At 38.2% G+C, this 26,076-nt stretch overlaps 3 protein-coding genes across 5 annotated transcripts; 1 reads left to right on the forward strand and 2 right to left on the reverse strand.

Annotated features, from left to right (window-relative positions):
• Positions 1 to 972: 972 nt before the first annotated feature.
• On the reverse strand, positions 973 to 2,725 carry lsm7 (LSM7 homolog, U6 small nuclear RNA and mRNA degradation associated). Of its 2 annotated transcripts, none has more exons than XM_044129414.1 (4): positions 2,639 to 2,725; positions 2,304 to 2,394; positions 2,150 to 2,221; positions 973 to 1,432 (listed from the first exon to the last, which is right to left on the reverse strand). In XM_044129414.1, exons 1-4 carry the CDS (start codon positions 2,642 to 2,644, stop codon positions 1,290 to 1,292), a joined length of 312 nt encoding a protein of 103 aa, XP_043985349.1. In that variant the 5' UTR covers positions 2,645 to 2,725; the 3' UTR covers positions 973 to 1,289. The 2 variants fall into 2 exon arrangements, with proteins under 2 accessions (XP_043985349.1, XP_043985348.1); XM_044129413.1 differs by having other exon boundaries at positions 2,520 to 2,657.
• Positions 2,726 to 3,235: 510 nt separating this feature from the next.
• On the forward strand, positions 3,236 to 6,740 carry LOC122838635 (kelch-like protein 23). Its single transcript, XM_044129410.1, has 3 exons — positions 3,236 to 4,253; positions 4,958 to 5,369; positions 5,489 to 6,740. The coding sequence occupies exons 1-3, from the start codon at positions 3,269 to 3,271 to the stop codon at positions 5,790 to 5,792; spliced, it is 1,701 nt and encodes a 566-aa protein (XP_043985345.1). The 5' UTR covers positions 3,236 to 3,268; the 3' UTR covers positions 5,793 to 6,740.
• LOC122838636 (ceramide synthase 2-like) lies at positions 6,406 to 23,638 on the reverse strand. Of its 2 annotated transcripts, none has more exons than XM_044129412.1 (11): positions 23,547 to 23,638; positions 22,040 to 22,216; positions 19,863 to 19,980; positions 14,787 to 14,905; positions 14,493 to 14,550; positions 14,341 to 14,391; positions 12,217 to 12,309; positions 11,870 to 11,998; positions 9,089 to 9,195; positions 8,094 to 8,250; positions 6,406 to 8,016 (listed from the first exon to the last, which is right to left on the reverse strand). In XM_044129412.1, exons 1-11 carry the CDS (start codon positions 23,558 to 23,560, stop codon positions 7,810 to 7,812), a joined length of 1,230 nt encoding a protein of 409 aa, XP_043985347.1. In that variant the 5' UTR covers positions 23,561 to 23,638; the 3' UTR covers positions 6,406 to 7,809. The 2 variants fall into 2 exon arrangements, with proteins under 2 accessions (XP_043985347.1, XP_043985346.1); XM_044129411.1 differs by lacking the exon at positions 23,547 to 23,638 and adding an exon at positions 22,841 to 23,148.
• Positions 23,639 to 26,076: the final 2,438 nt, after the last annotated feature.

The raw sequence follows: 26,076 nt of genomic DNA on the forward strand, positions 1-26,076 counted from the left end.
CTCGCCCCTCCTTGAAGTGATTCTGTCTTAAAGTGGCTAATACCACAAATGTGTCTTTGTGTGTGGACAAGCTTGAATGGCTTATCTTCAAACACAGAAACTCCCCTCTAAAGATCATCATTAAATTCTTCTGTTACTGCATGAAAAGGTGAACTCAGTGGTCTGTTGACAGGTCACTGAGCTCACTGCGACTGGGAACCACCACAGGTACATTTCAATAAATTAATTTTAGTAACGTAGATATAACAGGCTTGTATATTACACAGATCAATTACACATTTTCAATTTGCAAAAAGGATAACTGTAGCCCTCAAACACATGAAACAAGTTTCAAGTTAGGAGGAGAGACATAAAGAGTGGGTGTTTTAAGAGTGAAACCCACACAAACTTAAGTGTGAGATGGGATTCGGCTGTTGTGTTCCCCATGTCAAACTACTCCTTAATCAGAGACAGAGCAGAATGGTCTTTCCTGGACTAATGATTAAAATGAAATGACTACGGTTCAGTTTTCTAAAGTCCTCTTTCAGATTAAATTAAATTTGAGACAGGAAAACAAGGTTCCAAAGTCTATCAAGTCATCCACTGGGAAAAATTTATTTACTTTATGCTTCAGTGTACTAATGAATCCTAATAAACGTTGTCTATTGGGACTTGGCACCTGTCCCCACTGACTTTAAACCCATAGAGGTTAAGAGATGCAGATGAGCCAAAGGCAGCTATTAAAGAAACCATAGGTTCAATGTTACAGAGCACTGACCCAGTAATTAATGCAAGGGCACCAAAGACCAGGTTTCACATGCATGTACTTTAAGTAGACTAACATCTTATCTGTAACCTTTTATCCTTAAAATCAACAGTTACCACTTGAAATATATCCCTGTGTTTGAGATGCATGTGTACAAACAACTACTCATGCCAGAGCCTTGCTTTTCTGGTAAATATGTACAGAAAAAGTGACTTATAACAGCAAAATTAGATTTTCCACTTTATTTTCTTATCAAAAGCAAAGAATTATAAAAGATACTACAGATAAAATAAAATTGTCACGTTAACACTTCCCAGACTTTTGGGGTCTTTGCAAACAAAACTTTGCAACATTTCCACGCTACATAAAAAGTAGAGGTGAAGTGCATTTGATTCATTTTATGGTAGATTTTTAACTTAAGTCAACAGGTTTGTTTTATGAACTAGAACTGTCCTGTAATGGGTTTAAAAAAAAAAAGAAAAGAATGAAACCATGAACAAACAAAAAAGATCAAGTATGTGCCACTAAGTAGTAATCGAGAGAGTTAGCCATCCTGCTGTTGTATGAAGGGGTTTGGTATGGCCTCCATGCCATCCTGAGGACAGATCAGCACTACGGAGGTTCCTCTGCAGACCACCAGCCCCAGCTGCCGGGTGTCTTCTGTCAGCTTCAGCTGGTCATCTGGATCTACACACAGATTCACACAAAGTTCAAACTACAAGAATCAGATTGCAGTCAGACAAGTAGCTCTGTGTTCAACTTTGTATTAGAGTGTGCATTAAAAGACGTTTATGAGAAAGATCATACTTTAAAAGGTTTTTGGTCTTTTGAGGATATTCCTTTTCCATAGAAGTAAGCAAATGAAGACAAAAACTTTTTTTCTTTTTGCATAAGGAGATTTGATATAATTTACTTGTTTCTCCAGGAACAGTAATGGTCAATCCTGTCCAAAATAAGTTACATAAATCTAACTTGTAGACAAATATTTGCAGACCTGCATTTTTCTGCTTGTTATCTAAAAAATAAATTTTACTTTTAAATACGGACATGTTTCTGGTTAGGAACTTCGTTGCCCTCTTTATTTATAACCACAAATCACGTGCCTTACACCAAGATCTTCTGACAACACTTAACTATTTTCACAGCAAAACAGTCAAAGAAAAACACGCATCACATGGACTCTCATTTAGCAAAACCCAATATATGTGTATGCATAAAACTTTGAAAAAGGGAGCTCGTCCTTTTTACAATGGCTGTATATCAGCGACTTTCTTTTGCCCTGGATGCAGAACTGAATACAAAGTACCGTAATATTGGGCTGAGCAAGAGATGAAGTGCCAGCAGTCCACTGGTTATTTAAACTCCTCTCATCGCGCTTTACAGCCTTAAAACGTGTCCACTTACCTCGCATATACTCGATCGTGCCGTCCAGCACCAGGTTTAGCAGTGGATCAAACCCTTTCAGAACGCCGCTGGCTGAGAAACAAAGAGGTAACACTCAGTGTATTTAAAACATGACTGAATTCCTTTAGCTCATTTGCACATATAAGCTACCTACCCTCTCTTCCTCCTTGGAACTTCACACGAATTGTCTTGTCGATGTATTTAGACAAGTCGAAGATGCTTTCCTTCTTCTTCTTTTCTTTGTCCTGCAGAAACCAAAGTTTGGGTATGTTGTTTTTAAAACACAAAACCCTCACAGACGGAATTTAGCATGAGTTTAGCTTGCTAACAGAGGTAATCATAAATGTAAACAAAACAGCAGTATAATTACACTGGAAAACCCGTTCTTCATCTCAACACGCTTACAGGTTAGCAAAAAATCCAACAATGTTTTATAATTTGACAGAGTAAATAACTATTAGAAAGAAAGCAAACGAGCAACGAACTCACCGCCATGTTAGCTCCGTGACACGGAAGTTAAATCGTGACTCCAGAAAGGTCAGTTGATGACATCATGAGACGTGTGCACAAAGAAATAAATCCGTACTCATGTCTATGCGTGTATATTTTACATGTATTTTTAATGTAAAACGTTTACTTTATTTTTATATTTTTAACAGTAAACAAAATAGAACATGTTTCCTCAGACTTAAAAATTTTATTTTCCTAACAATAATTTTTACAATCAAATGTTAATATTTCGTGTTGTTCTCATTACGTTGGGCTATATTTATCACATTTGAGCAAAAACATACTTCCTCAATAAATAAAGGACACTTTAAACCAAACGTTACATATTTTTGTAGCAGGATATAATTTCGCTTAAACATTAAAAACATGTTTTAATGTTATAATTTATTGTGCAACTTCATTTAGGATATTACTAGGACAAACTTTAATCTTTTAGTGTAAAACACCTATATTGTATTTTTGTTTATTTTTTTATTCTACTGGTGGAGTGGAAGCTCTGCTCTTCCAGATCAGTCACAGGGCAGAGTCTATTTATAATCTTGACCTGAGAACCAGTTGGTGTGTTGGGCTGCGAAGTGGGACACAGACATTAGGCTTGGCTGTTTTGACATGGCCGGAAAAGGTGACAGTGAGCAGGAGTCTGAAAGCTGTAGGCTGAATCCTCTCCCTCAACCAGAAAACAAAACCGAGAAAGATGAATCTGCCCTCTGTGTTGAAGCCTCAGAGCCTGACACAATTCCTGACGCTACCTTGCAGGTGGAAGGAGAGAGCTTTTATGTCAGCCGACACCATCTGGCGCTCCAGAGCCCTTACTTCAGGGCTCTGTTTTTTGGCTATGGCGTGGAAAGCAACAAAAGGCATGTGGAGATCAAAGGGGTAGAGCTGCAGTACTTTAAGGTCTTGATGGAGTACAGCAACACACACAGACTAGATCTGAAGAGAGAAAATGTTCTGGGAATCCTGGAGACGGCAGACTTCTTGCAGCTGGAGCAACCCAGGCTGCTGTGCTGCAAGTTCCTTGAGCGTGAGCTGCATCTCACCAACTGCTTGGGAATGATGGCCTATGCCTGGCAGCTGGGCTGTACTCAGCTGTACATCGCAGCACGACAGGTGGCGCTCACACATTTCTCTGCAGTTTCATCCCAAGAAGACTTTCTGTGCCTTTCAAAGGAGACATTAGCAGACCTTCTTGCCAGCGATGACCTGGCCATCTTCAGAGATGATCAGGCCCTGGAGGCCACCATGCACTGGGTGTCATCTGACCCTAAACGAGAGGAACATTTCCTGGAGCTGATTGAGCTGGTGAGACCCGAGTCTCTCTCTTTACCTTTCCTTTCTAAGCTTTTGACCCAAATGAAAAGTTCTGACCCCAGAGCCAGACTCATCAGCAAGCTCAATGAATATTGTCCACCTTCTTGGTCAGTGGGAAGGTCAACGAGGAGAACCAGAGCCAGCGAGACTTTGTATATCCTGGGTGGACCTCATGATAAGGAAGAACAGGCTCTGTATCAGTTTCACCCTCAGAGTGGAAGATGGCAAAGCTGCTCACCTCTGCAGAGAAAGAACCTAACTCAGTACTCTGTCGCAGCAGTGGGTAATGTTTGTGTGATAAAATTATGACTGTTGTCACTTTGATGAGTATACTAAAATTAAGGCCTAATATTTATAAGATGTACAGTGTCTTCGATACCTATTAATGAATCTGTGCCCTTGTGTTTTTTTATCACACTGCAAACTTCAATAATAGGAATTATTAAGGCAACACAAGGTTGTGCATGATTATGAAGTGAAGGGATGATGATTGATGATTTACTTACACCAATCACGATTTGAAGATTCTACTTTAGCAACCTACCAGCTGCAATTCTTGTGAAGTATTGTAGTGTTTACATACTGAATACAATTATCGCCTATTCTTCTTTGCAAATAACTCCCATAAGTTACACTTAACCTTAAATGACACATGGCTGAACTCTGTTTACTCCTTGGATAATTTCAGAAGAGAATTGATTTGATTTTAGGTATTTGAGTAAAGGGAGTTCCATGCAAAAGCACGCTACAATTTGAAAGCCATTTTACATTTTCCTTTCACGTCATAATCATACACTTCTTGGTGTTGGTTAATTTGATCAAATCCCAATAAAGAAAGTTAAAATTTTTGGTTTTAAAGTGACAATAAATAAAAATATTCGAGGGACACTGTTAAGAAATTGTTTTAATTCCTTTACATGAAATATATAAAAGTAGACTATTCTTTTCTACTGGGATTTTTGTTGATGTATTTTCTAATTTTCTTAGGTGACAATGTGGTCGTCACAGGTGGCTACTTCAGAGACGTGCTGTGGTTCAGTGTGGACTGGGTCAGGATATACGAATGTGGGAACCAGCGCTGGCTGGATGGTCCAGCCATGCAGAAATCTAGACACAGTCACTGCTCCATTGGGCTGGATTCAGCTGTGTATGTGCTGGGCGGCAGCATGGATGAAGGCCTGGTGGCTGATGTAGAGAGGCTGGTCGTGGGGTCAGAGGAAGGCTGGCAGGGGGTGAACCCCATGGTCAGGGCAGTGGAGAGGGCGGCCACAGCTGCTCTGGGAATGTGTATTTATGTTGCATGTGGTCTAGATGAAAATGGGGATGTGTACGCAGGAATTCAGAGATATGTGACGAAGGAGGATCAGTGGGATGTAGTCTCCAATTCACCGTTTCCACGGTGAGTAAACATGACTCCTCAGATTATGTTTCTCACATTCCTAAATTGAAATGATTGAAGTAGAATTATATTTCAAACAGGAAAAAATGTTTTATTTTTATTTTTAAACTCTCTTTCAGGTATGACCTGGTTGCCACTGAGCTCAATGGTGCCCTCTACCTGTTTGGAGGCCAAGCCCTGCGTTTTGACATGGAGACTGATGAATGGACGATACTCAAAGAAGAGTGTTTGGAGAGAAAGTTTTTTTGTGGCTGTACCAACGTCAGTGGCCAGATCTATCTAGTCAGCGAGAGGAAAAGCAACAAAGCATTCCCAAACATGGTGCTGTTAGACCCGTACATAGACACTTGCATTCAGATAGACGATGCCGTACCCTGCCCTTTGCCCCTTAGAGGGTGTGTCACCATGAGGATGGTCATATGATTTAATCTCGTAAAATAAAATGATACATCTGAAGTCTTTATTTTGTAAAACTGACCTAAAAATTATTTATATAAGAACCTTACAAAAATATTCCTTCCTCTTTAACCTCTTTACAGTAGAGCACATTCTGACAACAGACTTCTATGCTTTTTATTGTAATTTTTTTGATAGACCAACATAAAACTGCAAATAGCTTGAAAGAAAATGATATATTGTTGTGAAAAGCTTTAAAATCTGATGTCTTGGGTGTGTATTTGTATTCACCCCCAGCCAATAATTGTTAAAACAAACGTCCACTGCAATTAAAGCTTGGGGTATTTTGGAGTATATACATACCAATATTTTATATTTTTTTGCAAAAATAGCTCAAGCTCACTTCGGTTGGAAGAATAATGTCTGTGAACAGTAATTTTTACGTCTTGCTGCAAGTTTCTACTTGGATTTGACTAGGATAACAGAATACGAATACATGCAACCCTTTTCATGATTTACTTGCAAGAAAAAGTTTGAAAATTCAGTTAAGTGGCAATGCAATGCTCTTTACTTTGGTAAAGCTAATATAACGAATAGCTTTTCTTCAAATTTGGACAAATAAAAGCATTGTCTGACTTATTAAATATGGATCATTTATTAAAGTTTTCAACAAGCCACTCAGTGAATAAAACATCCATGTGCACTCACTACAGAACAGTCAAGAGTAACCGCTTTATAAGTGTATTAAAAACAATAATTTAATAATATTCAATAAGATCTCAACGCATGTACACCATTCAGTGAATCAGCCCTTTTTATTTTAACCTCCCCTCTATAATATTTACACTGTACAACTTTCAGATACAGTAGAAAAGCAGCAGATGAGCCATGTGTGCACAGTGAAAGCCACAAGTCATTTTAGAGTTCCAGTGAACACCCATACAGAGGGTTAGTGAATGACAAAGTATATCAGTGTTTGTCTGCAGCAGTGGAGACACTGGCTTGTGCACTTCACTGCATAAATGCATGCTTGGTTCTATCTGTAAGTTCCTAATACCAAATGGAAACGCTTCTCTTCATTTGAGGCCTTATACTGAGCAGCAAGAGTCTCTGAGTCGACGCGCTTTTTATGATGTATGCAAGACATTTTGACCAGTCACATCACTCACAGATGAATGCTTGTCCAGTAAAATTAAAAGCACCAGTACAAAGACTTCATTCATATTTCTTGTGGCAAATTAGTGTAAAACCAGCAGCTTAAGCAACAAAGTAAAATGCCAGCTCAAACTACAGCAGCAAAGCCTAATGTTGCTTCCTTGACAATAAAAAAACAAGTATAGTTGAAGTAAACATCTTCAGAAGCAGTACAATTTTTGCAGTGTCATATTTTCACAAAAGAATCCCTCTTGACAAGTATATGCATTTTCTGAAACACCAGGGGGCGACATATGTCTAGTAAACAAATAGAAATACATAGAATTTAACCAAATATTACTAAAAATATTAACTTTAGAACTGCTATGAACCTTAGGTGGTTTCCAAAAAGCCCCTGTTCTATGCCCTGTATTTTATATTAAATATGTACAATAACTACAAAGATGTGAAGGAGGATTAAAATAAAAAACAATCCTTACATTTGTCCCATTTAAATATATACCTTAACAAACAACAATTATACTTCATATAAAACCTCCAGTGCTTCAAAAATAAGGAAGAAAAAGGGGTCTTTATCACCTTAAGATATTTACAAACAAGTTATTACAATAAAATGCAGAACATAAATACAAGATATGTACAAACTAAGGTAGATGTGAAATACATTTGACAGTTTCCTTGTTCTGACTGATTTATTAAGTGACTGATTATGTTTCCTATAAGTCTCAGACTGGTTGTAAATCTCTACCATGACTCATGAAAAGATGCTCTATTTTGTCACAAAAAAAAGAGTTGAGTCCTACCCTGATCTGAAACGGTTAATGATTTGTGTTGAAACAAAGCAAAAGATTGAGTTTCGCTCCAGCGAGCAGAATGGGGGGAAGGTCCACTATCTGGCTTTACGCAGCCTGCTGTTTAGATTCCTCTGGTTGGTCAGGTTATTTAGGACACAGTTGTTAGCCAGCAATGTCAGCTTGGAGTTGATGTTCTCCTTCCTTTGCTTGTAGTTGCGCTCACCCTCTTTTCCTTCTGGCTCCTCTTCTTCTTCATGTTCATCCACGTCACTTTCCTCATCGCTGCGTTCGTCTCGCTCCACCTGCATGGAAAATGTAATGGTCATCGACGTTTCTCCGCCCAGTACCTCCGTCACATTGCTGATTTAAAGGTACTCACCTTGCCAGTGAAGACAAACTTGTATAACATGCGCAGAATGAGGTAGGCCCAGAAGATGTGCAGACATTGCAGCACTAACAGCAGAACGTTGAAGAAATAATAACCGAAGAAAGGCTGGAAAAAGTCTCGAGACACCACCATGGTGGTGTGGACAATTCTGAAAAATCAGGCACAATGTGAAGAAACAGTCAGTGAGACCAAGTTTGACGTTTCACCACCTGAAATCTCACAATGTAAACCCAAAAATACAAATCTATTACATTTAGTTTTATTTTTTACTATGTCAATGACTAATAAATAAATATATGTATTTAAAATGTAACTTTTAAGTCTCTCATTTCACTTTCACTCACCATACCTATTTAAGTAATTTGTATTTTTTTCTGATCTGAAACTGAAAATTTGAGTATATTTATTTATACATAAAAATGTTTCATATTAGGTATTGATCATCTACAGTAGCTAAATTAGAAGATCTCTTATCTTTCCAATTTTGTAAAGTTGTTACCAAACATAATGTTTTTACCGTGCAGAAAAAGAATGTTATTACATACAACTTCCTAGACACTCTGATCAATTTTAAGCATACAGCATATTCCAAAAACAATGTTTTTGATACATTTATTTTATACAAAAAATTCTGAGTACTAAGTGCAGCTTTCAAGATTTTATTTGTGACTTCTACTTCTGGATATGGTATTTCTACACCCAGAAAATAGATTTACTTCGATTACAGGTTTGATTTAAATCATGTTCTAATGCATGATTATGCTTTTGGATTGAAAGATATACTCATGACTTTTTGAACAACTATCATCATTAAACTCATGTGATGGCTTGCAGAAGTGTTTGTTAATTAATTGCATTACCTCTGAACATTTTAACTCTACATGTGTTACAACATGTATTTAGTTCATGTTTTTTCCATGTCAGCTCCCATATTTTTGATGCCACAACTGACTTCACAGTAAAGAAAAAGTGACACGCAGTCTTACCTGCAAGGAAAAACCACAAGTCTTGTAACCAGGAAAACAACAGCAAATACAACAAACAGCGAATCACATGTCGTTGTCCACACCGCATAATGAAACATCTTGGCAGACTAGAAAAAAGAGAGCAGACAAATGTTTTTTTTTTTTGCTAATTAATACAAAAGTCCTCAACATAGTTGCAGCAAAGTCCAATTTCTATATTACTTCATTTTAAAAGAATTAATTACAAATAGGCTCAGGGCTTTTTAACAACCATATAGAACGAACCATGGAGCAAATAGAATTTGTTCACGATATTTGCACTGCAAACAAATTAACTAGAAGTTAGACACACACATTTTTTTAATCAGCTTGGTCTGTCTGTGATCTTCAAATTGTTCTTTTGCGCTCCATTGCTTAATATTGGAAAATAAACAAATACATGCTGACAAATTCAGCTTAATCTGCAGACCAAACCCCTGACAATTCAGGGCAGTGATTCAGATGGTTTGTTGAGAATTTTCAAAGATTCACCACATGGATGAAAGCTGAAAAGAAGTTCAGCATTCACCGCTGAGAGTTGTCAAGATACCCACGCTGATACTTTCCAACAATGTGGCCGCACTTCCTCTTGGCTCAGTTGTAGAAAATCTAATTCCTGACGGGAGGCGAGCCAATCGTGAATCTTTCAACAAAAGTGCCTTTTTCTGCTCAGTTCTTTTCAAATGCAGATGCGTGCACCTCCTTCAGTCTGACTACAAAACCAGCCAACTGAAACGAGGAAAGGGTGAACAAAAACAGAGCGGAGGACTGCTCAGGGTAAATCACTGGAGTTTAACAAATCAGTAGATACAAAAGTGCATAATCATAGAACTGAAGTTACTTAAGCAACAGCTAGGCATTTCTTCTCCTTTGACATACAAGCTTCGGATTGCATTCATCTATTCTGCCCACTTGTCTTGACTTAAGTTTTTATAGTTGCACTGGCTTAGAACGGAGAGGATGCAGCTGCAGGAACAAGACTGGTGCTCGCAGTCCTTCCCAGATATCAGGGGTTTTGACCAGTGCTACCATGCCAAAATGTTGCTATTTTCCAGAAGTTCAAATTAAAATTTCAATTACACAAGAAGAAATAGGACGATGTTTGATACTCCACCGGTCATTGACCATCAAAAAGAAATTTGGTTTAAAATGGAAGAAGTAGAGCTCGTGTCATGGTGGCTATGAAAAACTAGATATTTACCAAAACTGTATAAAAGACACATAACCTTTTTTTTTTTTTTTTTTTTTTTTTAATCACTGCCTAACAATGAATCTAAATGCTTTCTGTCAGGTAAGATTAATATGCTTATTTTCATTAGCTGTACTCTGGATTAATAAGAAAAAATACTTTTTCTTATTTTTAAAATTCAGGCGTTTATATACATTGCATAAATATTTGGTAACATTGCCGTTAAACCAAACGACTCAGTTTTACTCTAATCTTGACCCATTTCTCTAAAGCTGGTGTAAATTGGGTGGTAGGACAGCCAGATTTACAGTAAGACTGAGATAAAAAGTTATCATACTTAAGGAACTTTATAACTAATTTGTCAGTGTGCTTCAAGTCATGCTCCATTTGGAAAACTCATTTGTTCCTAACCTGGAATCATGTTTTGAGAAATTGCTTCAATGTTTCCACATAATGCAAACCACTTTGGGAAGTGCACCAGTCTCTCCTACAGCAAAACAGCAACACAACGCGTCACTATCACTCGAGTACTTCACTGTTGGATGACGTTCTCAGGTTTGCAAAATTTCCCCTTTTCATCCCAACTGGAACAAAGATCTTAAAAGTCAAGTTCATCCAACCTCAGAACGTGTATTCAAAAACTAAGATATCGTCCCTTATTACAGCAATTACAAACTATAATCTGACTTTTTATGTTGGTTTTGGAGTGCTGGGTTCTTCATCCCTAAGTGGATTTTCAGTCCATATGGGTATAGTATTTACGTCACTGTGGATATTTATAGCTTTTAACCAATAGCTGAATTGTTTTATGCAACGTAATCTTAGTATATGAATGTTTCTGATTTTTAAAGAAATTTATTTTAAAAAATATCTTGAAGGGTTTTCTCATTATTCTGACATTAGCAAATAGAAATAATTTTGGTAGACCTGTCTGAAGTAAAACAGGAAACGTTTAGTTTGATTTAATGTCAGAAAATAAGAAAAACACAATATATGTCTTTACAGTTACAGTTTATGTAGATGTGGAGTTTGAACTGCAAATCCTTTCAGGATCACTGATCCTATAATAATCCAATAATAATCCAATAATGCCCGAGGTAAAATAACTAGTTTTACACCTTTCGTCAGCTCAGATATTACAATGGCACCTGGATTATTTAGATGTTATCAGCGCAAGTGACTTTAAGGAAACCAGCCATTTGAAACCAAAGACAAAGTTTTGTTGGCAGTGGCAGGTTAAAACTCTTTCATCAAATCCCTACAAAAATACAAAAAAAAATAATGTATTTATTTATTTATTTACTTATTTTTAGGACTTTTTTGTTTGCAAAGTCTTTTCAGAAAGTCTTAAAACAACAAGGAAACTTTGACAAAAAGGACACAAGAAAACTTTCCTGTGATCTCTGTGAAGGTAATGAACTGCCAATCAAGTGGTTGTTTTGCATTTTATTTAAATGTTTTCTTTCCTTCTGCTCCACCTCAGACAAGTATCTGTGTTGAGATGTAGATAAAACTTGACTGTAGGCGCTAGTGAAAGGCTCGGCTACCGCTCTGAGCTGTGCGTGGCGTTTTACCTCCAGCAGGAAGTCGGATGAATCATGCACCAGCATCACTAGCGTGCCAACCCTCACGTAGTTGGCGGCGTAGGAGAAACCGATAAGAAATATGGTGGCGATGTGATGAACAACCTGCTCCTTGAAATCCTGAAACATGTGCACAGAAAATATTATAAATGAAAGTTCTAACAGACTCATCAATGTGAAGTTATTCACCCAGAAAAGTAGTCAATATGACAAACATTTCTACTAAACAAAAATAAAATAAAATTTTCAAGTGTTGAATTAGATGAGGAGGAACTGTGACACTAAAACAAAAAGCTAAATGTATGTGAGGTGGAAGTGCTTTTGGGTCAGGCTCTTACTTTTCGCTTGACGTCCACAGAAACACTGAGCAGCAGGGAGAAATAGAAACTCAGCTCCAAGATGTAATACCAGTAGTGAGCGTCCGCCACAGGCTGAAGAATGAGAGGAAGAGTGTCACAATGAGCAAACATTTACATTCACAGTGCCTTTCAGCTTTATCTGCGCAGGCAGAGGAACTTCATAGTGTGCAAAGGCATTCACACCCCTAAAAAATATGAATGTATTTCATCAGCATTTAATGTGTTAGACCAACAAAAAGTAGAACATATTTGTGAAGTGGAAGGAAAACAAACATTTTTACCCCATTCCCACTGCATGACACTGCCACCAACATATGTGACAATGAGAATAGTGTGATCAATTTGATGTGTAGTGTTGATGTTTCACAATATACTGCAAATTTGCTTTCATCTGAATAGAAGACCTTCTCCCTCAGGTTTGTTGTCTGAATATGTTTGCAAGGCATTGGGCATGCAGCATTAAAACAAATTTATTCTCAACAAAGCTTTGGGAACTCTCTGTAAATGTTTGTAGAGCTGCAAGACAGAATCTAAATAACTGAGGGTAGAGAGTAGGGTTAATAGGACACCTAAGAACAACAGATTTTAAGAGGAGGTAACATTAACTACCCATTTGGGACTTGAATAAATCTGAAAAACATAAAACATACAGGAAAAAAAATAATAAAGGCAAAACATGTTTTGCTCTGAGGTAAGACATTTATCAACATTATTCCCATTTTGCGTAGAACAAGAGGACGTAGGTCATTCAAAGGAAATTGTGGCGCACTATCTCGAGTAAAAAAAAAAAAAAAAGCACAGCATTCAACATGGAGTGTTTGCAGAAACACAATAGTAGGAAGCGAATGGGAACATTCAATCCTCAAAACACATTCTTTATCGCCAAAAAGGGTTCGGACAACTCGATGCAGCGCAGTGTGGCCTGAAGTCTGAACTAAAGATAGAGAAAGCTGTGACTTTTTCTTTTCTACTGTTTTCTATTCAAGGTCATGAACCCATGAAGAAGGGCGGCTTCCAGGAAGGAATGGCGACATGCGTGCATACCGAGCTGTCATCACACCACAGATATTAGCTATAAAACTGTTTAAGGGAGTCTAGACGTAGGAAAGCAGGTTGGCGCTGAAGGAGGGGAAGGAATTTTGATAAATGTCAGTAAGAAGGTGTGTGCTAACCTACGTTATATTTGCAAAACTTTGCATTGTTGGATCTCTCAGACCAATAACTACATGTAAAATTATGGCTATTTCTGCTGAAATCAATAGGTAAAAACAGTTTATTAAATCTTTTGTTTGATGGTAAAACTGCTCCTCAAAAATATTAGATAAACAGAAAAAATAAAATATTTGTTTTACTCATTAATCAAAATAAAAGTTACTATAACCACTCAGTTTGATCTTATTAAACAAAAGTATGTTTGATCAAAAGATTGCTATATCACTATATTTTCTGATTGTCACGTTAATTCTGAGTTGCACAGGCATATTATCCAAGACAATGTTGTATTGTATGTTGTGTTGTATTTCTCTTTTTTATTCAGCTACTCCTGCAGGGATTGCCTCATCAGATCATTTGCCACCATCTCACCATGTCCCACATCAGTCCTCTGCTTGTCCTCTTTCCACATGTTCAGGAACTGTCTCTGTAAACTTCTGCTATTCCTTTTCCTTTGCAGTTTCTATTTAAACCCATCTGTTCATTGATCTTCCTCTGTACATCCCACAACCATTTTAGCCTTTTCTAACGTCGCTGAACCAATCTGTCCATTTTAGTTCCTGTGTCCATCTTCAGCTCCAATTATATGTCATCAGGGTTTTCCTTCCACACTACAAATCTCCTCTAATGCATGTCTCTAATCCCTCCGGCCTGCTTCCTCCGTGTCCTCATTTCTTATCCACAGTGACCAATGCTTTGGATGGTACTTAAACTCATCTACTTTAAATTAGGTTTTAAAAATGTTTCCTAAACTATTTTTAACCGAAATAGTCTGAAGAGTTGCAGTTTTTAACAAATCACAGTATATTTGACACAGTGCTGCAGAAAATACGTTAAATGCAAAACTTCTATTCATAACAGTGTGTTAGGGTCATGCCATGTCCTGCTCACCTGTTTGGGATATCCCCTCCAACACTCTTTGTGATCCCAAAACCAGGGAGTCTGGAAGATGCAGGAAACAATCATTCAATACAACTCTAAAAGTAGTAGTACAAAGTTAAAGAATATATAATTGCCTCTTAAAAGCAGCTTGACAAACTTACACCAATCAGTGAGGCAAGTCCGGTGGCGAAGGAGACAAGGTAGAACAGAAACCGCCAGCTGCACAAATTGATAATCATCTCTTAGAGGTTTAAACATTTCCAGCCATTTGAAAAAGCTAATGGAAAAGTTTATACTTTGACACTGAGTTTGCAATCTTTCAATTTAAAACACAACAACAAAATAATTACAATGGAAATCCTCCAGACAATGAAAAATTCTAAACTTAAGGAGCTCCAGGTGCAAAGCTGGTTATTTTACTTATTGAATCAAGGAAAAGAAAAAGAGTGACTCACGATGCCTCACAGAACTTCTTTGTATTGCTGGGCTTGTCCTGGTTCCTTCTGTGTCTGAACCAGGTTTGAATCTTTCTTTGAGAGAGTCCACATTGCCTGCCCAAGCTCACAACTTGACTCTAAACACACACAAAGAGCCAGTTTAACGCAATGTTTCGTTTTTCAACTTAATCTACCCACATTTAGCCTCTTAATGCTTCAGCTAACAATTGTACCACTTAACAGTTAGAGTAAAATGTCTAGATATTTGTCGCATTTATTATATGTCACACATTTCAGACACACATCTCCACAGTTCCCATTCTTTTGAAAAGTTATTATTACTAAATATTATTCAGAATTTACAACAGATATTTCTACAGTGGCCAGACTGAAATAGGGATCAACTGATTGGATGGATGAATTTTATCTTTTTTTATAGTCATCCAGACTTTTCAAGCCTGTATTAGTTAGATCAGGGGTCTCAAACTCAATTTCCCTGGGGGCCGATGGAGGTAGAGTCTGGGTGAGGCTGGGCCGCATCGGGTTTTCCACAAGAAAAGCTCTTACAAAAACATTCCAATGTTATCAAATGTCTTTATTTTTATTTTTTAAACACAAAATAAGATGAAAAAATAAATAAATTAACAATTCATAAGAAAAAAAAATTAATCAGTAATAAATAAATAAAATATAATAATAACACAGCAGCTATAGAAGACTAGATAAATGTAATTATTATAATTCAGATTCAAATGGCTGTATTAACAGTTCTTTAACCTTTAACTTTCTGAACATGAATGGAACATTGAACATAAACTGTTATGAATATAACAGTTTATAAACTGTTTCTTCTGCCTACTTCTTACTGCTAGAGGTCTGGCAGCGCTTCCTCTCGCATAGCCGAGCCACATTTGGCTTAAGGGAGGAGGCAGTTGAGACCCTAAGTAGAGCTTGAAGATGCTCGTCAGTAAGTCTGGACCTGTACTTGGACTTATTGAAGTTCAAGGTAGAGAAGAGCTTTTCGCACAAGTATGTGCTCCCAAAAAGACACATGGTCCGCTTGAACATTCGGGAAAGCTCAGGGAAGCTGGGTGGCAATTCTCTCAAAAATTGCCCAAGCTTGTCTGCTTTTCCACTCACCTCCCTGAACTTGGCTTTGAGTTCAGAGTTTCACTGCGGGTCAATGAGCTCCATTTGAAGCACTGTGATTGGTAAGTTAGTTCAGCTCCGCACACAACACTGAAAAGTGCCATTCATATCAAACTCATGGGCAGTGTTGGTATAGTTACTTTGAAAAAGTAACTTTAATCGGACTACTGATTACTCCTTGAAAAAGTAACTTAGTTAGATTACTGACTACTTGATTTGGAAAGTAACTAAGTTACACTAAAAGTAACTTTTTAGTTACTTTCAGCAGCTGCTAACAACAACGCTCCGCCTCCTGTGAAAATCACATTGAGCTTTGCCAATACTTTTTTGTAAGCTATTTTATAATGGTAACATCAACAATGTGTCTCCACTGATAAGGTTGAACTGAAGAGGAAATAAAAAACGTGAGTAGTTTGTGTGGTCCACTGTTGTCTGGAAAACTCTAAGAAGGATTTTAAAGCCCCTCCCTTCCCTCCCCCCCAGCCTCCAGGTTCTGCGTTACGGCCCTGCATTTGGTGTCACAGCGCCCAGATCTCCACCAGCAGCTCACAGCTCAAATGGCTGCACAGATTTGCGACACTTATCTTAGTATTAATAATTAGAATTAAGTTGCCATTATAATTATTGGAAACTACGGACACGTTCATTCGTGGCTGTTTTCACGTTTATTGCGCTGTTTAAATTAGTCTCGATATTTGTAGTTTTCTGGAGCGCAACGCGAAGCTCGACGTCATTCAGAGGTAATACATTAACTTGACATTAACAAAGACACAGCGGGACGGATCATCTGAGAAATGATGGACAGGAGAGACTGACTAAAACTACCGTAATGACGGACAAATTCTGGGATTTATTATGAGTCTCTGCTTATTCCCAACCCCAAATGAGCAACTTCACGTTCAAAAACGAGCCCAAAAAGCGCAACCCGCCATTCATTAAATCGGCAAGCGACTTTAAAAAATGAAGCCCAAAGCCGCTTATAATAATCGGACTTGGCGGCAGAATCTCAAAATAGTTCCAGTTTTTCCACCAACAAAATGCGCATCTCCCTCCATTGTTTACATTTCTGTCGCATAGAGACGCCGGTCACCGACAAGACGCGTGAGAAATACGATTAAATAAAAAGAAGATAGTAACGCAAAATGATTTTGATAAGTAGCCTAACTGTAGTCTGACTACTGGATTTGAAATAGCAACCCGTTAGATTACTGTTACGGAAAAGTGGTCGGCGTCAGTAACGCATTACAAATTAACGCGTTACTGACATCACTGCTCGCGGGCCACACTAACATTAAACTTTCATATTAAGGTGGGGGCCACAAACTATCGTCCCGAGGGCCGCAGTTGCCCGCGGGCCGCGAGTCTGAGACCCCTGAGTTAGATCCCTTTAATCATTTCAAAGTGGAGCACCCCTAAAGAGGTAGAAGTGCTGAATGTAAACATTTGTACTCTGCTTAGTCAGAAATGAGAGTGGTTCAAAGCATTGTCAGTGGGATGACGCCTCCCTCTCCTTTTCTGCACCCTGATACTTTACACCAGTTTCTGTTACAGCTAAAAGGTCTGAGCAGAGTGAAACCTAATTACAAGGTTAAGATATGTTATTCTCAGTTAAAGCAGAAAGGGCACCACCTTTGTCTCGTTTAAACTGGCTATTTTTGTACATCTGCTGTCACAAATAGTAATCTAAAACAATTACAATACTTTGGAAGTTGTGTGTTTCTTAAAAGCATGCCTTTTGAAGAAATATGTTTATTGTAGCGCAAGCAGAAATGAACATGACAGAATAACAAAAATCAGTTGCTTGCTCATCAGCACACAGGAAAACAAAAGGATTGCAAATACGTTAGAAAGAAGAGTTTGATTGCTTGGACAAAATGCAGACATGTTTTCATGTACCCAAATACATGACAGGGCTGGGAAAAATCCCAATTTATAGGTCAAGTCATGTCTTGTTCTGGCAAATGCGCAAGTTCATAGTTTGTTAAAACAGTGGTGCTGTTATTACACCTGTTTCTGAAACATGCAGAAAATTTCCATGTGAGAAACACACACCTCTTTAAAAAAATTAAATGACACTGTCAATGTATTGCATTAATAACATTTTCAATACTTAAAAAAAATCTGTTGGCAAAATACACAGCCAATCTGGCACTATACCTAAATGTTTAAAGACAAAGCCAGTTTCAGCTCTGAAAAGCATTCCTTTCTTCCAAGTAGAGGAAGAAAGGAACTACAACATTAGTAGTTCTCAATAGACCCTCATGCCGTGTTTGAGTCATATTGAAAATACTGACTTTCCCTGAGAAACTTCCGCTTGTTAGCTGCTCCCTTTTCAGAAACAAGGAAACACAAAGCTTACAAGTGATGCAACCATGCATCAACGTTCACATCACATGTGCATCTCTATGTGCTAATCCCCGCTACCGCCATCAAATTTCTGTTTAAATGTCACCATGTGCACTCAGTCAGTCTTGTGAAAGAAAGTGATCCATTATGTCGGATTAATTTGCTTAAAAAATTTCCAAACAGGTTTAACAGGTAGAGGAGGCATGACAAGAACTGCCTTTAACATTTGCAGCTTGTCGACAGCAATTACTGTTAAACAGAGATTTTTTTTCTGACCGTCTTACGTCTGTTCTTAATCTTAAAAGTGCAACCTTTTGGTTAATTATTTGGTATAATTTGCAATTAAAAGGCTGGAACTATTTAAAATAGGGCTTTCTGGTGTTGCATTGCTGCACGGTGGCACAGTTGGTATACTTTGGAGCGAGAAGGTTCTAGATTCAAATCCCCGCCTGGGGTCTTTTTGCATGGCGTTTGCATGTTCACGTTCATGCGCTGGCTCGCTCCAGGTACTTTGACTTTCTCCCACAGTCAAAACCATCACTGTTCGATTATATTGTTTTCTGAAAATTGCCCTCAGGTGTGAATATGTGCTTGCATGGTTGTTTGTCCTGTGTGCGTCTGTGTTCATAAACTGCAGGGTTTCCCCCAGAAAACTTGCTACGCACAGTGCTCATGGCAGTCATCCAGCCACCTACTGCGCTTTTGTGTTAAAAAATGTTTAAAGGAAATTTGAAAATATCATTTGATAGCAATGCATTTTTGGAAGACTGGGAGATTAATACCTAAACACCAACTATAAAGTCTTTTAAAAAAGGCAATCATTAAAAAAAAACTAATAAATGAACAATGCTAAGCCTGGTGGGGGCACGGGTAAAGCCTGGTGGCCCACCAGGCTTATAATAGGCTGGGGGAATCCCTGGACTGACAACTTGTTAAGGGTGCACACTGCCTCTTGCCCACTGACCCCAGGAAATAGGCAATTTTTCATCCTCGAGTGGCGCTTCAATTGCAAATGTGTCCATAACTTTGTCAATATTCTGCTAAATCTTAAGTAAGAAACACAATTAAATTCACATGTGAATAATTTCGTTCATACATTGTCATTAAAAAACATGCAGCGCCATTGTCCTCCAACCACATCCTGCTATTCTCTTCGTCTTTCCTGGCAGCGGTAACATCCAGTTGTTAACCAAACGACTCGTCTGATAAGAAAAGTGTTTCAATTGCACACAAATTTTGTTACAGCCAAAAAACCACCCCATCCTAGAACAAAAACATTTTAGCAAAAAATGCAATCTTTTTTTTAATTGCCGTGTTTCAATTAAGCAACTATGTGGTGAATGGAAACACAACTACTGTGACTCAGGTAACAGAAGAAAAAAACTCTATTAAAAAGAAAATCAGTGGTTCAAAATCAGACGAGAGCATTGTGAGAGGAACCTGACATTTGTAAAATCCCAGACACCCAGAACAGTGGACATGCTTTCTGATGTGAGATGAAGGTTTAGGATTTCTCCCACCTGGATGCTCCAGCAGAATTACTGGTTTTTGTGCTTTGTAAAGTGGAGAGAATGAATTAGGAGGAAAAGGAGTACAAACTTGTGATGGTTGCCGACTGACGTGTTCGTAGAAGGCCTCCAGCTTTGGGATAGGCTGAGCTCGAATCCGAACCTGATCCTTCACACCTAAACACTTGCTAAAAGGAATGGCGATGATTCTGAGGACAGAAAACAAAAAATCCTGTTTTAAATATGTTGTAACAGTTAATACACAACAAAGAAGGCAATTTTTGGATAAGCTGTAACTCAGACATGACCAATGAGAGCCATCAGCAACACCAGCTGCCCAGTGTACATATGCGGTACAGTACAGAGCAGGGAAACATGATAGCTTATTATGCAACTCCTGACAGCTTGTAGAGCTGTGCCCATCAGTGTATTGCGACATTTGGCAAGATAGCCTTGCTAATTAGCATCTTTTGATGCCATATCAGCATCTCAACACGTTCACTTGATCTGAACGTGTTTGTGAGTGTCAGTCAGAGAGAATCAGAGGGATAAGACAAGCAGAAGTACAATGAGAGTTTCTGAGAAGGAGCGAGACGTTTTGACAAATGGCCGTCTCTGTGCACAGTTCGGCAGTATAATCACATGTGTAACTCTATCTCAGAGATAATCATCACAAAGCGAGGATGAAGGGACAGATCAGGGAGAATGAAAAGGTCAGCTTGGCTTTGTGCAGAGCCACACGGTCTCAGATTACAGGAGCACATAACAAACACATAGACAAGTGGTAAACTCAAGACAGAAAACAGCTGCAGCCTGAGTAGATCGAATGAAGAACCACCTCGTCCATCATGCTACATAAGGACTAAAACAGCACAGATGCCCATCACAACCAAAACAGACACACACCTACACACGCACGAGCTGGTAGTAATATACCTCTACTATCCTGTTACCCATGTAAAGCTAATGTTAGTATTCTCTGATATTAAATACCCTGTGAAGGTTATTTATAAAGGTTGCAGAGTGCACTGCATGCCACGTTTCAATTCAGGCAGTTCAGATCAGGAGGCAGCTGATTAGAAAAAGTATTCAAAAAACTTTACTCCTATCTGATTGACTATCATGTGCGTCGGCAGTCGCTTTCAGACTTGACTCCAGTTCACTAGGAGGTTTCAGTATGACCTACCGCAACAAACTTATTTATCTTTCTGTCCAGTCAGTATTTTTTTCACAATAAACTTAATTGGGTAAATTGTTACTTTTGAAGTGAGGTATTGCTAACACATTGCAAGAAGTGAATATCTAATCTGCAGCATAACTTTAGGTGTCAGCATTTTGTAATGTAGCGGTACCCAAAGTCTAAGGTTAATGGCTAACCAGGGAGGCCAAGATCCAAGGAGATTTCAATCATCTTAAAACAACAGAAATAAAAAAAAAATCTTTTAGGTTTATGCAAACACTATTTTATGATGTTCTAAACCACAGGTGTCAAACTCCAGTTCTCAAGGGCCGCTGTCCTGTAACTTTTAGATGTGCCTTTGCTGCACCACACCTGATTAGAATAATCAGGTCGTTAGCAAGGCTCTGGAGAACTGATCTACACCAGGAGGAGGTAATTAAGCCATTTCATTCCAGTGTTTTGTACCTGTGGCACATCTAAAAACTGCAGGGCAGCGGCCCTTGAGGACTGGAGTTTGACACCCCGGTTCTAAACAATCATTAAGTTTGCATTGAGTGGTTATTTTACCAGAGGGCAGCAGGTATTTGCATGCAAAATGCATGATGGAAAACACATACAGAGCATAGAACATGTTGAAGCATTTCCAGACAGACTAGCTATCTGACATTAGTAATATAATAAAAAGTGAAAAACTACAGTTTGTAATGTATTAATCTAAACCTGAAGATGCAGCTGACCGCCTGATGACTGGAAAAGTTTTTAGACTTTTACCTGGAAGTTTCCATATGCATCATTGAGAAGCTCTAAAGGTACTTAGACCTACATTAAACCACAATCACTTCAGGCATTTTCAGTTGACATAATCAGCTATCTTTAGCTTTAGTAAAAACTTCTCTTACCAAAGCATCAAATCAAATGCATTCATAGAATGCATCCACACCCTGTTTTATATATTGTGAATGAGAAGACATGGCTAACTACTGTAAACCTAACCCCTCCATCTACAGCCTGCATGACTTATACTTAACATCAATTTAAATTCACATGCACAAGTGCTGCATAAAGGCACAGTAATAGTGATATCTCACCTTTCAAATACATATCTTAAGGCTATAAAGGCAAAGGCCAGTGGCAACGTGATGAGGAGATCCCTGGGCATAGGAAAACGACCGTCCTCATCCTTCATCTCGATGTCCTGCCAGCGGATGCCAGGAGGAAGCCAGTACTGCTCCTGCCACAGCCACTCGTTCAACATGGCCACCATCCTGAGAAGAGGAAAAGAAGGAGACGCTTTTGAACAAGACAGCTTCTGGACTTCCAAAAAATATTCCTCATTAGGGCAATAAATCAATAACATTTATTGCGATAGAGATGTAATTAATATCAATAGATGGTATATCTAATAGAATATTCAATATTCAATATATAGAATATTCACTTTAACTCTAAACCAGAACTGCAAGCCATTCTGGTAGATGTAGGCAGAGGAAAGATTTTAGCTGCTCAACGTTTTACAGCCAGAAAAGCAAAGTTGGTGGCAGTAGCTAACTCACTCTGGTTACCTAGCAATTACCTGTTTCTAGGTACCAGGAGTAAGTCGCACAGCACCAGTTTCAGGTTTGCCTCATAACTGCATAAAAACTGCACCAGTTTGGCAGTATTTCAGATATTTAAAACAAAAAAACTAATCAATAATTATTGATATTGACAATTATTGACATCAACAGAAATGCTTATATCATGATAAGTTTTTCAACCACCTGGTCCATATATATCAACTAATATCAATTAATAATTCAAAAACTATACCCTATTTGTATACAATAAAACAAATTCACAGTTTTAACGAATTAACATTAGAAATATCCTTATTTATAAAATAAACATACCTTGTGCCTATATCAAGGGGGCTGCTAATGACAAGATACATTTTAAAACCACTGTTGCAATTTATTCCGTTCCTATTTGTCAAGCTACTAGATAAGCAGCGGAAATTGTCTTATCAAAATCAAAGCATCAAATCAAAAACCGGAAGTCAACCATGTATTGTACAAATAAAATGAAGTAAAGGCAACACGCGCTACAAAGGTGATACAACAAACAAGGAGCTTAATTTGGGATTATTTACGCAACTATTTTTTTTTTTTTTAATTTACTCACAAATATTTTGTAGTAACTCCCTCTAAGGGGGCGAGATTTAACGACTGTGACAACTGCGTTCTCTACAAATGTCTGCATCTCATCACATCCTTCACTCCTCCGGCCTGCAATGTGCTGCAGCCTGTGGTTTGGTTTCAAAAGCTGATCCCTAATAGGATTCATATTCATAGGGTTGCTGGCGCGCATTCTGCTGGCAACACAAAGCACGAGGCAAAGGCAGTAGATCAACGTCAGCAAAACTGGAGCGTCTAATGCCGAAACAAGTGCATCAGTTAAAGGATTGAAGCAGCAAAGCTCCTCAGCGCACAGAGAGACGCCCATCCCTCTCATCACCGTTGTATCCACCGCCACTAATGGCATTCCTCCAACCACGTTTTTTAATCTAAATGTTCTAATAGATTGCAGCATTATGCAGCAGGAAAATATTGCGCTCACCTGTTCAGGCTCATGATGTGCTGAGGATGAGAAACGAACAGAGGCAAGTGGGTGAGGATGAGGAGGAGCTTGTTTTACGCCCCCTGCGTCTGAGGAGGGCGGGGAGAGACACTCTCCGTCATCATCAACACTTTATCATCAGCTCTAAGGCTTTGACGTTTCGCGACCGTGCGTAAAACTAACAAGCCGCTGTCATTATACCAGCCAAAACATGCCCTGATGTGTAATGTTTGTCATGTTTTTTGTTTTCGAAAATTAAAGTATGTGCTCTCCAAGTCAATACTTTCTAGAATTGCTTTTCACTGCAATTCAGTTCAAATTCAAAGTTAAAATTCACAAAAACTTTATTGATGTAAAAGAGCAAAACGTCGCCATACTTCATAATTAAAGATTTATTATGGAGCTATTTGAAAATGTCTCCATCAGCCTTGAACCTTCAGATACGGAATTTTCCTTCATTCCCTTTTGCAGGTGTTTAGCCAGATTGGATCAAAATTTTCTGAAAACCTACGATTTTCTAGTCTTGCTCCAGATTTTATGTTTCGGTCTTGACTTGGCCATTCTAATCTCTTTTTTTTTTAACACGGCAGATTTGAAAATTTGTACTTCTTTGATTTTTCTTTGTTATTACTATCTTTACATATGTACTATGCCTGTTTTGTGTAGATATATAGCCTACATGTGGATGGTTGATTGATGCTTAGTTGTTTATTGTATAGTGAATTGACCATGCAATTCACAATACAATAATAAAATAAGAGAGGATAGAATACAAGAGAAAATAAAAGGACTATATAATTTTTTTTTCTTCAAAATACTCCTTTTCATTCAAACCTTTTGCATATGTTAACATGTGACATGTTCATTTTGATACTGGAAATGAATGACATAAAGAAATGAGTAAATCAGCATCACTGAACAAATCTGCTGATGCCTTTGACCGGCTCTTGTTCTTCTTAAGTAAAAATAACTTCTGCTCTACCCACATTTGGTTTCGGCACAGTTATGTTGTTACTGTGCCGAACAATAACATTTCCCCTTCTCCCTATGACAAGAGAAGGGGAAATCCTTCAATCTCCCAAATCTAATGCTTTCATGCATGATGGTGCACGCACAATATTTTCATAGTCATATCGAAAGAAACATCACAAGGAAGAATGCCTCTAATGACTTTCACGCATGAACTCTGCAGTCAAACTTCTGCTTCACTGCAAATGTTAACTGCTTTCTATCAAAAGAATGTAAAACCAGAGTTGACCACATCACACACTAATATAAATGGAGTAGAAATAGATAATAGTTTTTTTTAACGCTTTTAGCAGGAATAACAATTCTGATATCTGCTCTTGTGATTGACCATTTCATACCACCCATACTTCAGCAACACTCACAAGAGAAATGACTCAGGAAGAAAACTCCTCAGGGAAGCTATTTACATAAACACTAAGTTAAAACTTCCTCTGCTGAGCACAATGAAATAAAAGTTCCTGTAGTAAATACTAGGGTGTGCGCGGACAGTCTAAGGTATTAGCAGCCTGTCTAACATAATCATTAATCCCTTTAAGGCATAACAGACAATGTGATTTGCTCGATATGATGAAGTCTTGATGACCTTTTCTCAGGCAGCAACAAACATCTTTGAGTATTCTGTTGTACAGGAGGTCCAGAAATAAAGCATTAAGAAAGTTAAGAAAAGTGAAACCTTAGACCTGTGAGTGTATCAGGTTTGTGTTGCTAAACCCAATTGTCTGGATTCAACACTTAATACAAATTACCACCTAAAGAACACAAGTTCACCTGGACTGCTTGGGTTTCACTGTATATTCAGTCGAGTCTGGGAATGCCTGGCACTCTGTACAATTGTTTTTCCTTTCATGCTGTTCACAAAATATGATTCTGGCATGTGACTATTGAGATAGCAACGGTGTGGAGATAAGAAGACTTTTTCTGCCTGTGATTTGTGAAATTTTAGAGCTGCATATGACTAATCCTAGAGGTCTAAGCAACATTTTCAGCATTATGATGCACAGAGAACTCATTATTGCTGAGCAGCGGCGTGATCATGTTGTCACTGCTGTCTCCAACAGGGAAGGGTCACACATTACCACTCACTCACCTGGGCGTGTTTTGTTATCCCTGCTTGATCGTCGAGATAGCTGGCAAGCATCTCTTTCCACATGTCACCACAAATACGTTTCTTGTTCTCATACCAGGAGTGGGTGTGAGAATCTCCAAGCTATTGTCACACACCTCACACACACACATGAATAATTAATTGGTAAATCTATGAGACACAAGTAAGTTGGTAATGTCATGTTACCACTTTACTTGTTCAAGAACAAAATCTTATATAGGACAAGGTTTATTCCAGCATATGATATGATAATAAACAACCTTAATGGCAAAGGATGGACGTGCTGAAAAACACCTCATTACAACTGTAGGTGAAGGATCTGTAATGCTTTGAATCTGTTTCTTTTTCATTGTTAGAGTGCATTTTTATCAGGGTATCTTTTATCAATAGCAATCC

Source organism: Gambusia affinis, linkage group LG10, assembly GCF_019740435.1.
Source record: "Gambusia affinis linkage group LG10, SWU_Gaff_1.0, whole genome shotgun sequence".
Lineage (NCBI taxonomy): Eukaryota > Metazoa > Chordata > Actinopteri > Cyprinodontiformes > Poeciliidae > Gambusia > Gambusia affinis.